We start from the raw sequence: 11,248 nt of genomic DNA, 5'->3' as shown, positions 1-11,248 counted from the left end.
TAATTACTGTACTCAGTGAAAAATTGTGAACATGGATCGTAGTCCAAAACTTAAGTTTAGACCATATACTTGATTAGGCTACAGCGAAGATGATAACATTCTAACCTTGGATGTTACTGCTGCCTCAAGTTCAAGAATCTTTTTATTTGCTACTGTAATTTTTTCAGACTGTTCTTCAGTTACAGACTGTAATTTCGTACATTGCTCTCCAGATATATGTAGCTGACCTTTGACCTCCTGTAATTTCTTGTAGAGGTCATCTGTTGCCTTGGTGTGTTCTTCATTCTGTGACTTTATTGATGATTCTAGCGTGTTGATTTTATCCTTTAGATGTTTCTGAAAGATAAGTTTGGGAGGGATAAAGATCCGACAGCAAACACAAAATTGTACGACAAACAGATCACATTATTACTTGATCACTAACCACTTTCTAAGTAACCTGTACATATATCAAGCATCATTTCTGAGTTTTGTAATTTCGGACCAACTATGACTTACTATTTCATAATCAATGGTCTCATTAACTCAATATCACTATTTCTATCTGACATAATTTAGATCATTCAGTATTTTCACCAAATAAGAAGTTTTAATTATAAATAAATTTCTCCAATATAAATCATTTAAAGGAAATTTCTTGTCCACATTTATACACTTTCAGAAACTGCAGTAATACATTTCTTTGTAATTAAATTAATTCTAATCATTTAAATGCTCTCGTGCTTTGTATTTTTTTGTATGCTTTGTACATTATCTACCTAAAAATCATGAACCTTTTACTACTAAGGGTTTAACATGGTCTTGTAACAAAAAGATCCCTGAGAAAGATTTCCTGTCAATGTTACATGTTAAGATGAACACTTACATATTGAATTCTTTTAAGCTGACTGACAGGAGTGATTAAATCTACCTAAATCTACTATAACATTGTGACAAGAGGAAATTACCTTTTCATCTTTGAGCTGATTGATTGCTGTTTCTACACCTTCACCAGCTTCTATCTACAACAACAGTAACAACAAATTAATACTCAAAGAATAATGCTAATGTTTTACTTTATACAAAGATATCGTCATCTTTTCTTTTGCTTGGATTTAAATCACATGGATGAATGGACATGGGTGAATGATGACAGATGTAATCACATAAAATTGTTTCATTATGAGACAAGAATCTTGCAGCATAAGTTCAAACCCCGCAAGAAACTTTTCACAAGTTGCTTAGTACAGCCTGGTAAAATGAACAGATCTAAAAATGTATCTATCAGCTTATAGCTTACTGTATCATCAAACTAAACTTTCGCTGGCTGATTGAACAATCTAGAATATCAAGTCTGAGGGTAACTGTTTACTGACAATAAGGTTCTGTTAAACAGTTACCCAAAAGCCTGATATTTCAATCTGTGCATGTCACCTGTGTTGGATTCTTTTTCTTGAATATATATTAAAATGTGAAAAAAAAATACAAAAACAAGCTTATGAATGTATTACTTTTTCCATTATTAAAATTTTATGTCATTCTTAGCACACAAGTACTTTTACACCAATGAGGTGCAAATTTACATTTTCCAACATTGGAGCAATATAAGAAAATCTAGTATTATTATCTCAGCCAAAGCTGGGGGGGAAGTCTGAAATTTTTAACTTTTACTACTACAGTAATTACTCCTGAGGAACCTCTTTTTTCCCCAAGAACTGACACTATCATAAAAGCTTTCACAAATGATCACTGAGAGTTTGTCAGTTTTAGAACTCTTGTAAAAGATAATCATAACCCAGACCTGCATATAAAATAACTAGTTGAAAATGTTCTATGCAGAGCTAGAACACAATCTTTGTACTGTTAAATAAATTAGAAGTTTGTCTCGAATAAATTTCAAAACGAGCCCAGGTGTTACTTGTAGAATTTTAAACCTGTTTACCAGAGATATACATGTACATGTATTACCTTTGCAATAAGATCAGTTCTCTCATTCCCTAGTTGCTGTATCTCATTCTGATAACTTGTTATCTTGTTCTCCAACTCATTCACTTTCTCATCTCTAAAAATAAATATGAGCCGCGTCATGACAAAACCAACATAATGGGTTTGCGACCAGCATGGATCCAGACCAGCCTGCGCATCCGCGCAGTCTGATCAAGATCCATGCTGTTCGCTTACAAACCCTATAACAAGTAGAGAAACTGATAGCGAACAGCATGGATCCTGATCAGACTGCGCGGATGCGCAGGCTGGTCTGGATCCATGCTGGTCGCAAACGCATTATGTTGGTTTTGTCGTGACACGGCTCATATTACTGTTTATCAATGATAGAATGCATATAAAGTCAAAATCTCTAATGTTGCATCATCACTTATTTCACGGTAATGATATATTTCCATGTGACCAGTGTTAACATTAGTCAAAATTGACATATTTTAGTCATACATCTTAACAACAAAGTTTTTGTGCAAAATATTCTAAAATCTGTTGATTTTTACTTAAAACAAAATATTTTAAACATTTCTGCAAAAGTCAGAATAGTCAGTTAGAATGTAAGCATATGTCTGAAACAATTATCATTTTCTAAATGTTCTTGTTTGTTGAAAAAATTAATTTTGAGTTACAAAGTAAACATAATATTAATATCTGAAATTGAGCAATAAACCATTCAGTTATTTTAACTGAAACATGAAAAAAACTAGAGTGCGACACCATTTACAGCGACTGTTTTCTAAATGGCCGACCTATGGTCTATGTCTGGCCCTTCATATCTGACTTTGAATAAATATGTTGTTGTTTCCTTGTGTCATACCACAGAAAATACCTAAATGTTACAGGTTATGAAAAATGTTTGAACTTAAATTCATTGACTGTTTTCCTTCTTGTTTTAAAGTGTTAAGTACTGTGAACTTAGAGGAGCCCAGTGTACTATGTATTAACCTGCTGAATTCAGGATCAGGAAACTTGATCAGACAATAAATGCTCATTATTCTTGGGACACAGAACAGACCAGACACTTTATTAAACTTATAAGTCAAACATCAACGACAGCAAAATAACTTTTATTTCCTTATCAAAATATACAGCAAGAACATAAAATGACTTTACCTTAATTTAATCTGCCTGCTTTCCTCTTCTAGTTTAGATGATAATTCTCTGACCATAACTTTACTGTCATCAGTCTCTTTACACTGTAACATGAAATTATCTCCCTTTCTTATATAAAACACTCACATAAAATTATCTCTCTTTCTTGCATGAAATTATCTCCCTTTCTTATATAAAACACATGAAATTATCTCCGTTCCTTATATAAAACACATGTAATTATCTCCCTTTCTTATATAAAGCACTCACATGAATTTATCTCCCTTTCTTATATAAAACACATGAAATTATCTCCCTTCCTTATATAAAACACATAAAACTATTTCCCTTTCATACAAGAATGTGTACATGAAATTATCTCCCTTATTTCTGTAAACGTGAAACACACATTCCCTTTTCTTCTCTTTAAAATTCAATAGAAGCAATATAATAATTGTAAAAGCACCAGAGGAAAGAATGACACTGTTTCACAGATCATTCACAGATACTGATAAAGCCCAATTTTAGTGACCCCAACCTATCAAAGTAACATTATTTTAATTACATTTTCTGCAATAAGGTATGCTGTTCATACAAACAATCCCACAGTGATCAACCCTTTGATACTTAGCTGTTTAAAATAGGAGCAGTTTTTTTGTATGCAAAAAAAAAAAAAAAAAGGCCACTACAACAGAGCAGCGGCCCTGTGGAAAAAAGCTTAATATAATACTGTACCTGTGTCTGATACTGTTCTTGTGTAGTTGCTAGTTGTTTATTTAAATCCTCCACCTCACATTGACTCTTCTTAAGCAGGGACTGAGTCTGAAAATAGTTTAAACATATTCATTTTAACCTGATGGAGAAAAGGGCTTAAAAATTTATTTGAGACACACAAGTGTATTTCTTGGATTTTATCAGTGTTGAAGCATCATGGTCATGATAATACCCAAGATCCCTAGGGTCGAGAGGCAAACACATTTACTTTCCGAACAGTTTGAAATTAACAGGTAAAAATTTGTTGAAACTAACACTGTCTTCTAATACAACTAAACGGAAAAAAATAAACAACAAAAGTCATTAAATCATTAAATAAATAATAAAATGATTAATTTTTCATTCTAAATTCTAAAGAATTTATTATTTGAAATTCACTTTGTTTAATCATGATACCTAAATTTGTCTTATTTCTTTTTTTCTTGATACATTAAATGACCCTGGCATTTTTTGGGGCTTAATAAAGGTGTGTGTAATCATTATGTTTGTCAGCTTTGTTGAAAAGTGCTACCTTTTCTAGATCTACAGTGATTTGATTGATATTTAATTCTTTGTTATGTAACTGTCCCTGATATTCTATCTTGGTCTCCATCTTCTCTTTCTCTCTGGCAGCCAACAATTTCTCCTTCTCTTCTACCGTACATTGTAACTGTAATAAATGTCGTCATAATAATACCTATATATTTTAATAATAATGATTTATGACTGGTTATATATGAAACCAGTATTGTGTTACTTTTGTTGTTAATTATCAAATATACAAAAAAATTAATCTGTAACTATCTAGTGTTCCAAGGAAAGGATTGAAAAGTTGCGATTCCTGAAACATGACACTTCGGCGCCAATAACAACCTGGTAGTCTTTATCCAGTAACATAGGAAGACGAAGTCAACAATGTAGGAATACAATACAAAAGTTGCATCCTAATCGCCAGCAAGGTCGTCTTTTCCACAAATGACCTTCAAAAGCTGAAGCATATATATTGCAAACAAAGAGCCATATGACCAATCAAAAATAACAAATCCTTTTATTTCAAGAAAAATCTAAATTACTTAATAAATTTACAGCAGACATGTATATGAATTATATAAATGTTACAATGACCCAATAAATATCATATTACAAATGTGCAGTATAATAAAATAAATCACAGTAACTTTAAAATACATATATAGCACAGTTATTCCATAATAACCATTATACAGCCCTTTTACACTGAATCAAATCTTTATCTGAATCAAAGTTCTGTTTACAAACCAATTATGGGGTGAGTTATAACTCCCCCAATAGTTTTTTTTAGCTCAATTGCAAAACTAGTTCTTGCAACTTATATATTAATCACTTTTGAGTCCCCTTCCTGGAGCCAGCCAGTACTGGTGCCATATAAGGAAACATGGATGTGACCCAAGTACAGCTTGATCCCTAGACTGAGAGGCAAAAACCTTAACTACTAGGCTAATAATACCCTGTAGTTTTGACAGTCAAGTAAATTATCAAGACTTTATTGATATGAACATGATGTCAACATGTGTGACTAAAGCTCACATTTTTCAGTTCAGCAGATATTTCAGCAGCATTTGTCTTCTGTTCCTCTAATTGTCTATTCAGCTGTGTAATATCAGTGTTTAATTTATCTATTGTTGTTGTAAGTTCTGTTATCTTTACGGACTTCTCCTGTAACTTCTGGTACACACTGTCACTCTTCTCCTGACCCTGTAAACAACAATAACAACATATAGAATAAACAACAATAACAACATATATAATAAACAACAATAACAAGATATATAATAAACAACAATAACATCATCTATAAACAACATCACCTACATACATCAACATCCCCTGTGAACAACAACCACATTTATACACAGCAACATCATCTCCTAACAACAACAAAGGAATTATCCTGATGAAGGTCATTGTTTGACCGAAACCAGTCCATAAATAAAATAGCTTAAACCCACTCCGGTGTTTTGATGTGTTTTCTACTTTATTTTCTTTTTTACTTCTAAGAACAACAAAAGTTTTAAAACATCAAGTTCAAATTTATGGAAAAGCAACATTATATTTATCCAAGAAAAACAGTGATAATGCGATGTTTAAAAGCAATTCTTGCTGTAATTTCTGAGAAACTTGTTAACATGAACCTTTTTGTGCAATGATGTCCAAGATTTTCACCTGTACCATGGAAACCAAATTATCAGCCTTTGCTAACAAAATAGAGCCAGGCCAGCCTGCCCATCCATGCAGTATGACATGCCTCTATACTGTTGGCTGACTTACTTTATATTATCATCTTGGTATCCCCATTATTGATAATGGACTGTTCCAAAATGGAAGTTGGTTCAGTCCATTAAAGAAATTCAGCAGGTTAAGGATCTCAATGTAGTCGGATATAGATTTTTACTACAGAAACTATGTAATTAAAATAGAGAGAAATAAAGAATCCCTAAAGAAAGTACAAAACGACAAAATTGAAAATGTTGAAGGCTGGGTTTGATTGAGTCTGATCATGGACAGTAATGGAAAGTGCAAGGTACCGTCCATAACCCCCAGGCACCTGCTTAAGCAGAAGTCAACATTGAAAAACGAAAAAGATGAAATTTTGAAATTAGAAACATCCGCAGATGTGTTCACATTGTATTGTTTCCCTTACCTTCAGCATAGTGTTTTGTACATGTATCAACTGTTCATCTTTCATGACAAGCTGATTTTGAGCTTGTTTCAGCTCCAGTACAGTCTGTTCTAGCTCACTCTTTACCTTCTCTATCTGTTCATCTCTAACCTTGACCTCTGTCTCACCTTTAATTATCTCCTCCTTCTTCACACTCAACTCGCTGAAATGTCCAAATTATATTCTTAATATTTCATTTCATGTAAAGATATTAAATTCCATGTCAAACTTCTAGTTTCTGTCATAAATTAATGTTCAAATTCTATCCTAAATATTTAAAATAATGTCCAGATTATATCCTAAATATTTAAATAAATGTTAAGAATTAAAAGAAGATTTATCAGAAATTTTAAAATTAAGAACTGGTGGAAAAGAAGTAGACCTCTAAATCAGCCGAATTAAGATTAATGATTCAAACCTGCTCTTCTTTATTTTGGTATTTCCCTCATTTGTTACAGTATTTTAATCATTTACTTGCAGGATGTAATTGTTAGCAGAAATGTGTCCATAGGACATAGTTACCCAATACTCCACTGTCTATAACGAACAGCTGGACAGACGGACAAGGGCAAACCTAAATGCCCCACTCCCTTAAGTGGGGGCACAAGAAGTGCTCATAGTTTGAACCACTAATTAATTTTGTCTTTCCACTAGTAAGTAAACAGTACTGAATAAGACAGTATATGGAAATTGTGTTTTGGATCTTGGTCCTCAAAGTGTCACAAAAATTTGTACACCCACCTTGGATTAGTGAACTCAACCTTAAAAGCTTAGTTTATACAAGTTTATTTTAGTTTGATTGTGTTGGAAGCTATAAGCATATTGAAACACTCTCCAATCTGTTCCTGGAACCAACCAGTACTAAGCAATGAATGTAAAGTTTCTTGCTCAAGGAAACAATGGCTTGCCCCTTAGAGGGTTTGAACCCACGCGGTCAGCAATCCTTAGATTACTAGTTCGACGAGTTAACCACTCGCCGTCACACAACCTTTAAAGCTTCATTTTTTACATTTCATAACGACATGAGAAAAAGAAATGCTACTAAACTATTCCATATTAGAAGGATTTTCATTCTACATTGTAAAAATATAATACCAACCTTTCAAGCCGTTTGCTATCATGTTCTGCTTTGGAGAGATCATTTTTTAGCTGTTTGATGATGCTGTCTTTTTCCTTCATTTGTTTTTGTGTCGAGCCAAGTGATTGGCTAACACCTTCTTCCTTTGACTGATATTCCTTAATCTGATTGGTTAATTGTTCTTTCTCAGATTTCAGTCTATTAATTTGTCTTTCTTTTTCTTCTAGTTTTCGTTGGTTTTCATTAATTTGTTGAGTTAGATCTTTTTCCTTTTTGGAAAACTGTTCTTGTAGTTGTTTCATCTCGTTTCCGGACTTCTCTAGTTTTGACTTCAGCTTCGTTATATGAGACTCCTTCTCTTGCATGGTTCTTTGAAAATCTTCTAACTTTTGTGTGGCCTGATAAACAAGGTTTAACCTTCTATTATATATCTCTATGTTAATATTTAAAAAGCAACTTAAAAGACAGAACACAGTATAATATTACTTTCATCAAGTACACAGAACATTCACATTTAATTTCATATACATGTAGCTGATGCATGCTTCAGTAGTTGTCAATGTATTGTTATATTTCATTCTGCCTTTTCTTAAGAATGTTAAATAAGTACGATCATAGTAAATATCCCTCATTGAAGAGATAAACAAAATGTGTCACTAAAGATGACATGAAGGTTATGGCTTCTTATTATATTGTTGTAACATAAATATATTGTTTGTTAACCATAATATTGCCGCTAACCTTACATAGTTGTCTTGAACAGATGGACAGGTAAGGGGAAAACTAAATGCTTATCTTAAAAGTCAACATTCATTAGAAATTAAGTAAATAATACAGAATAATAATATATGTCCCAAAAAAATCTGGAAAAAGGGTGATCCTTCTTTAACATTAATTGCAACAAGATAACATGAAAATTGCAGAATCAGATTGATTGAGTCTGTACATAAGGGATAATGAAAAAATGCAACATCCCTCATGCCCCCTAGCACCGGCTTGAGCAGTTTTAAACACTGAAATGAATGATCTTGAAGGACCAGAAAAATATAACAACACTAAAGTGAAGTACGAGGCAACTTCAAAACATAAGAATAAGGTACATTTAATGATACAGATTGTAGTGTGTTTAAATATATACATGTGTACCTGTCCTTGTTTCTCAAGTAGAGCTTTAACCTCAGTATCTTTAGACGTTGTTTGAGACTCGTATATCTTTAACTGTTCCTCTGCCTTCTGTAATGACGTCTCCAGTCTGTTAACATATTATATAGTGAAACAGTTTTAGTATTAACATAAAACATAAATGAACATGCCTTCAGATTTAAATCTTAATCTTTCCTAAATCTAGGAAAAAAAACATTCTTTAGCTACAGAAAATAACATAAACAAAAGTAAAGTGAGGTAAGATTTATTAAAGTTCACCCATTCAGCTTTGAATTGTCAATAAAACCATCAAAATCTCTGTATATGGCTTAATAAAATCTGTCAAGAAACAATTTCAATGTACATTTTGTGTATTGATTATGACACATCTGTCATGTAATGTCTTGCTAAAATTGGAATATGAAAGAGATCATTGCACCTTTAACAGTTGATTTTCATCTTTCAAAGTTGATAATATAAAAAAATATAAGTCAAAAATCTTAATTTCCTGAGCAACCTTAGATTTTATGTCATGCAGAAACTGTAAATATCATATGTCAAATCTGCAACTTAAGTTAAAGTAAAGTCACTCACCTCGCATAATTGTCCAACCGTGGAGATTTCTCCAAATCTGCTTCCAACTTTCTAATCTGGTCCTGATACCTGATAAAAATGAGGGTATCTTACATACAAATACACAAAATACCTACTTAGTTTATACCTCAGTTATCTATATGTTATTACTTCAGATGATTCTAATGAGATAAAATAATGATCTAAAGCCAGAAAGCATGCACTTATTGTGTCTACAGGCCATGACTATATAAATCTATCAAATCTGTAGACTGAAGAAAAAAGTGTTATCTTGTAATTAATTGGACAAGGTGTGGTCTATGCACCGATAGAAGGACCAACTGTATTTTGCAAAGCAATCTGCTCTCACTTCTTAGAAGGGGAGGCAGAATTTCTTGAATAAGTACATATTTACCTTTTAATATCATCTTCTTTAGGTGCTTTAGCAAGGTCATCCTTTAACTTTGTTATCTCTTCTTCTGACCTACAAGTATCCATTAATCATTCTTTATAATTATTCATACATAATTTGTCACCTTAGTGCAATAACTGGTTAACTTGTATAAAATTATGAAGGACTTAACTCATTACTGCACTAAGATGACAATTTGTTTTGTTCAAAATATAGGATGGTAATATCGTCATACTAAACAAAAAAAAATACAACTGTAGTTCTAATTAAAGTTGCCTCTGCAACCCTCAACAGGTGGCCCTTAAAAGATTGGCATAAAAAGGAGGACTATCGTGATATTACTGAACCCACAATACAACTGGAAACAATTTTAATTTGTAAAAATTTACATGTACATCTTCAATATTGAATTTGCTTTAATTTGTCTGTATATAATATATATGTATATAAATTGTAGACAATTCATGTATGAATACTGCTTTCTGGGAAGGCCAATGTATAAGAATCTTAAGATGAAAAATTTAAATGAAAAATTTAGTTTATCAAACAATTTCCATACTATTCAATTAATTATAAGCATGAGTATTGTAATTCAAATTTCTCAAGAAAGCATTTTTTAGTCGTGCAATCAAACCGTCCTTTACAGAGGTAAACAGGCAGTAGACGAAGTATCAAATATTGCTGTCTGTGCAAGTAAAAATGCCCTTGTTAAAAATGTAATTTTCAATATAATTTCAAGCAGTATTTGAAGTTGGTATATTTAACAACATAATTTGCAAATTTGGATACAAAACCTCTTGCTCTTACTTATTTATTCGATTGATGAATCCTGCGATTTCTTTTATCTAACTCTGTAGCCATTCAGTAATGTAAAAAGCCTACATTGGCATCAAATTCAATTAACAAAATTGTGTTTGAAATTCTTGTATGCATTCTTAAGTGATGAAAAAAAATTTTGCAAACCTAATTGATCTTTTTTTCACTTACATCTACATGAGAGATCAATCATATTGATTAGAACTATTGATTTGTGCATCGGTTGAAATTTTGCTGGTTTCTGGTAATACATATGAGGGTTAGACATTCGTATGTGCCAAATATTTATCAAGAAAATAAATACTCCACATATGTATGTTGAACCCTAATAAGTACTACTGTGAACAGGAAAATATGCACTGTGCTTTGGAAAAGTGCTGTAGGTAACTGTTCGCCATTCAAAACATTTATAAATATAACTTTTACTTTCTGATATAACATTCAATATTCAGATAAGTGTGAAGTCACATACAGAGATATTTGTTTTTTAAGTTGATCACATTTCTGTTGTACAGCCTCCTTCTCTCTCTCCTGTTCCAGTGCCACCTTGTCCATTAACGTCTGTACCGATATCAACTCTTTCTTTAACACAACAACATCTTCAGTGCCTGGTCTGTACAGGGAAAGGACAACAAGGGAAAGAACATAAAAAAGGATTGGGTAGAAATAAGGTACATGTATGTGGATTGTCAAGATACCTAAATGA

The 11,248-nt window shown here is 32.3% G+C and overlaps 1 protein-coding gene across 1 annotated transcript; it reads right to left on the bottom strand.

Annotated features, from left to right (window-relative positions):
* Window positions 1-117: 117 nt before the first annotated feature.
* On the bottom strand, window positions 118-11,155 carry LOC132756029 (early endosome antigen 1-like; the record flags this gene model as incomplete). The annotated part of the gene is given in 13 exon segments (XM_060746986.1): window positions 118-336; window positions 948-1,001; window positions 1,948-2,041; window positions 3,091-3,173; window positions 3,805-3,891; window positions 4,355-4,492; window positions 5,389-5,556; window positions 6,503-6,683; window positions 7,620-7,996; window positions 8,745-8,850; window positions 9,336-9,404; window positions 9,730-9,798; window positions 11,015-11,155. Coding segments are annotated over 13 exon segments (1,786 nt in total), but the record flags the coding sequence as incomplete, so codon positions are not given.
* Window positions 11,156-11,248: the final 93 nt, after the last annotated feature.

This window comes from Ruditapes philippinarum, unplaced genomic scaffold (genome assembly GCF_026571515.1).
Source record: "Ruditapes philippinarum isolate M1 unplaced genomic scaffold, ASM2657151v2 ctg22348_1_1_1_1, whole genome shotgun sequence".
NCBI classification, from domain to species: Eukaryota; Metazoa; Mollusca; class Bivalvia; order Venerida; family Veneridae; genus Ruditapes; species Ruditapes philippinarum.
The sequence above is the reverse complement of the archived record's forward strand: the minus strand, read 5'-3'. Positions and strand labels throughout refer to the sequence as shown.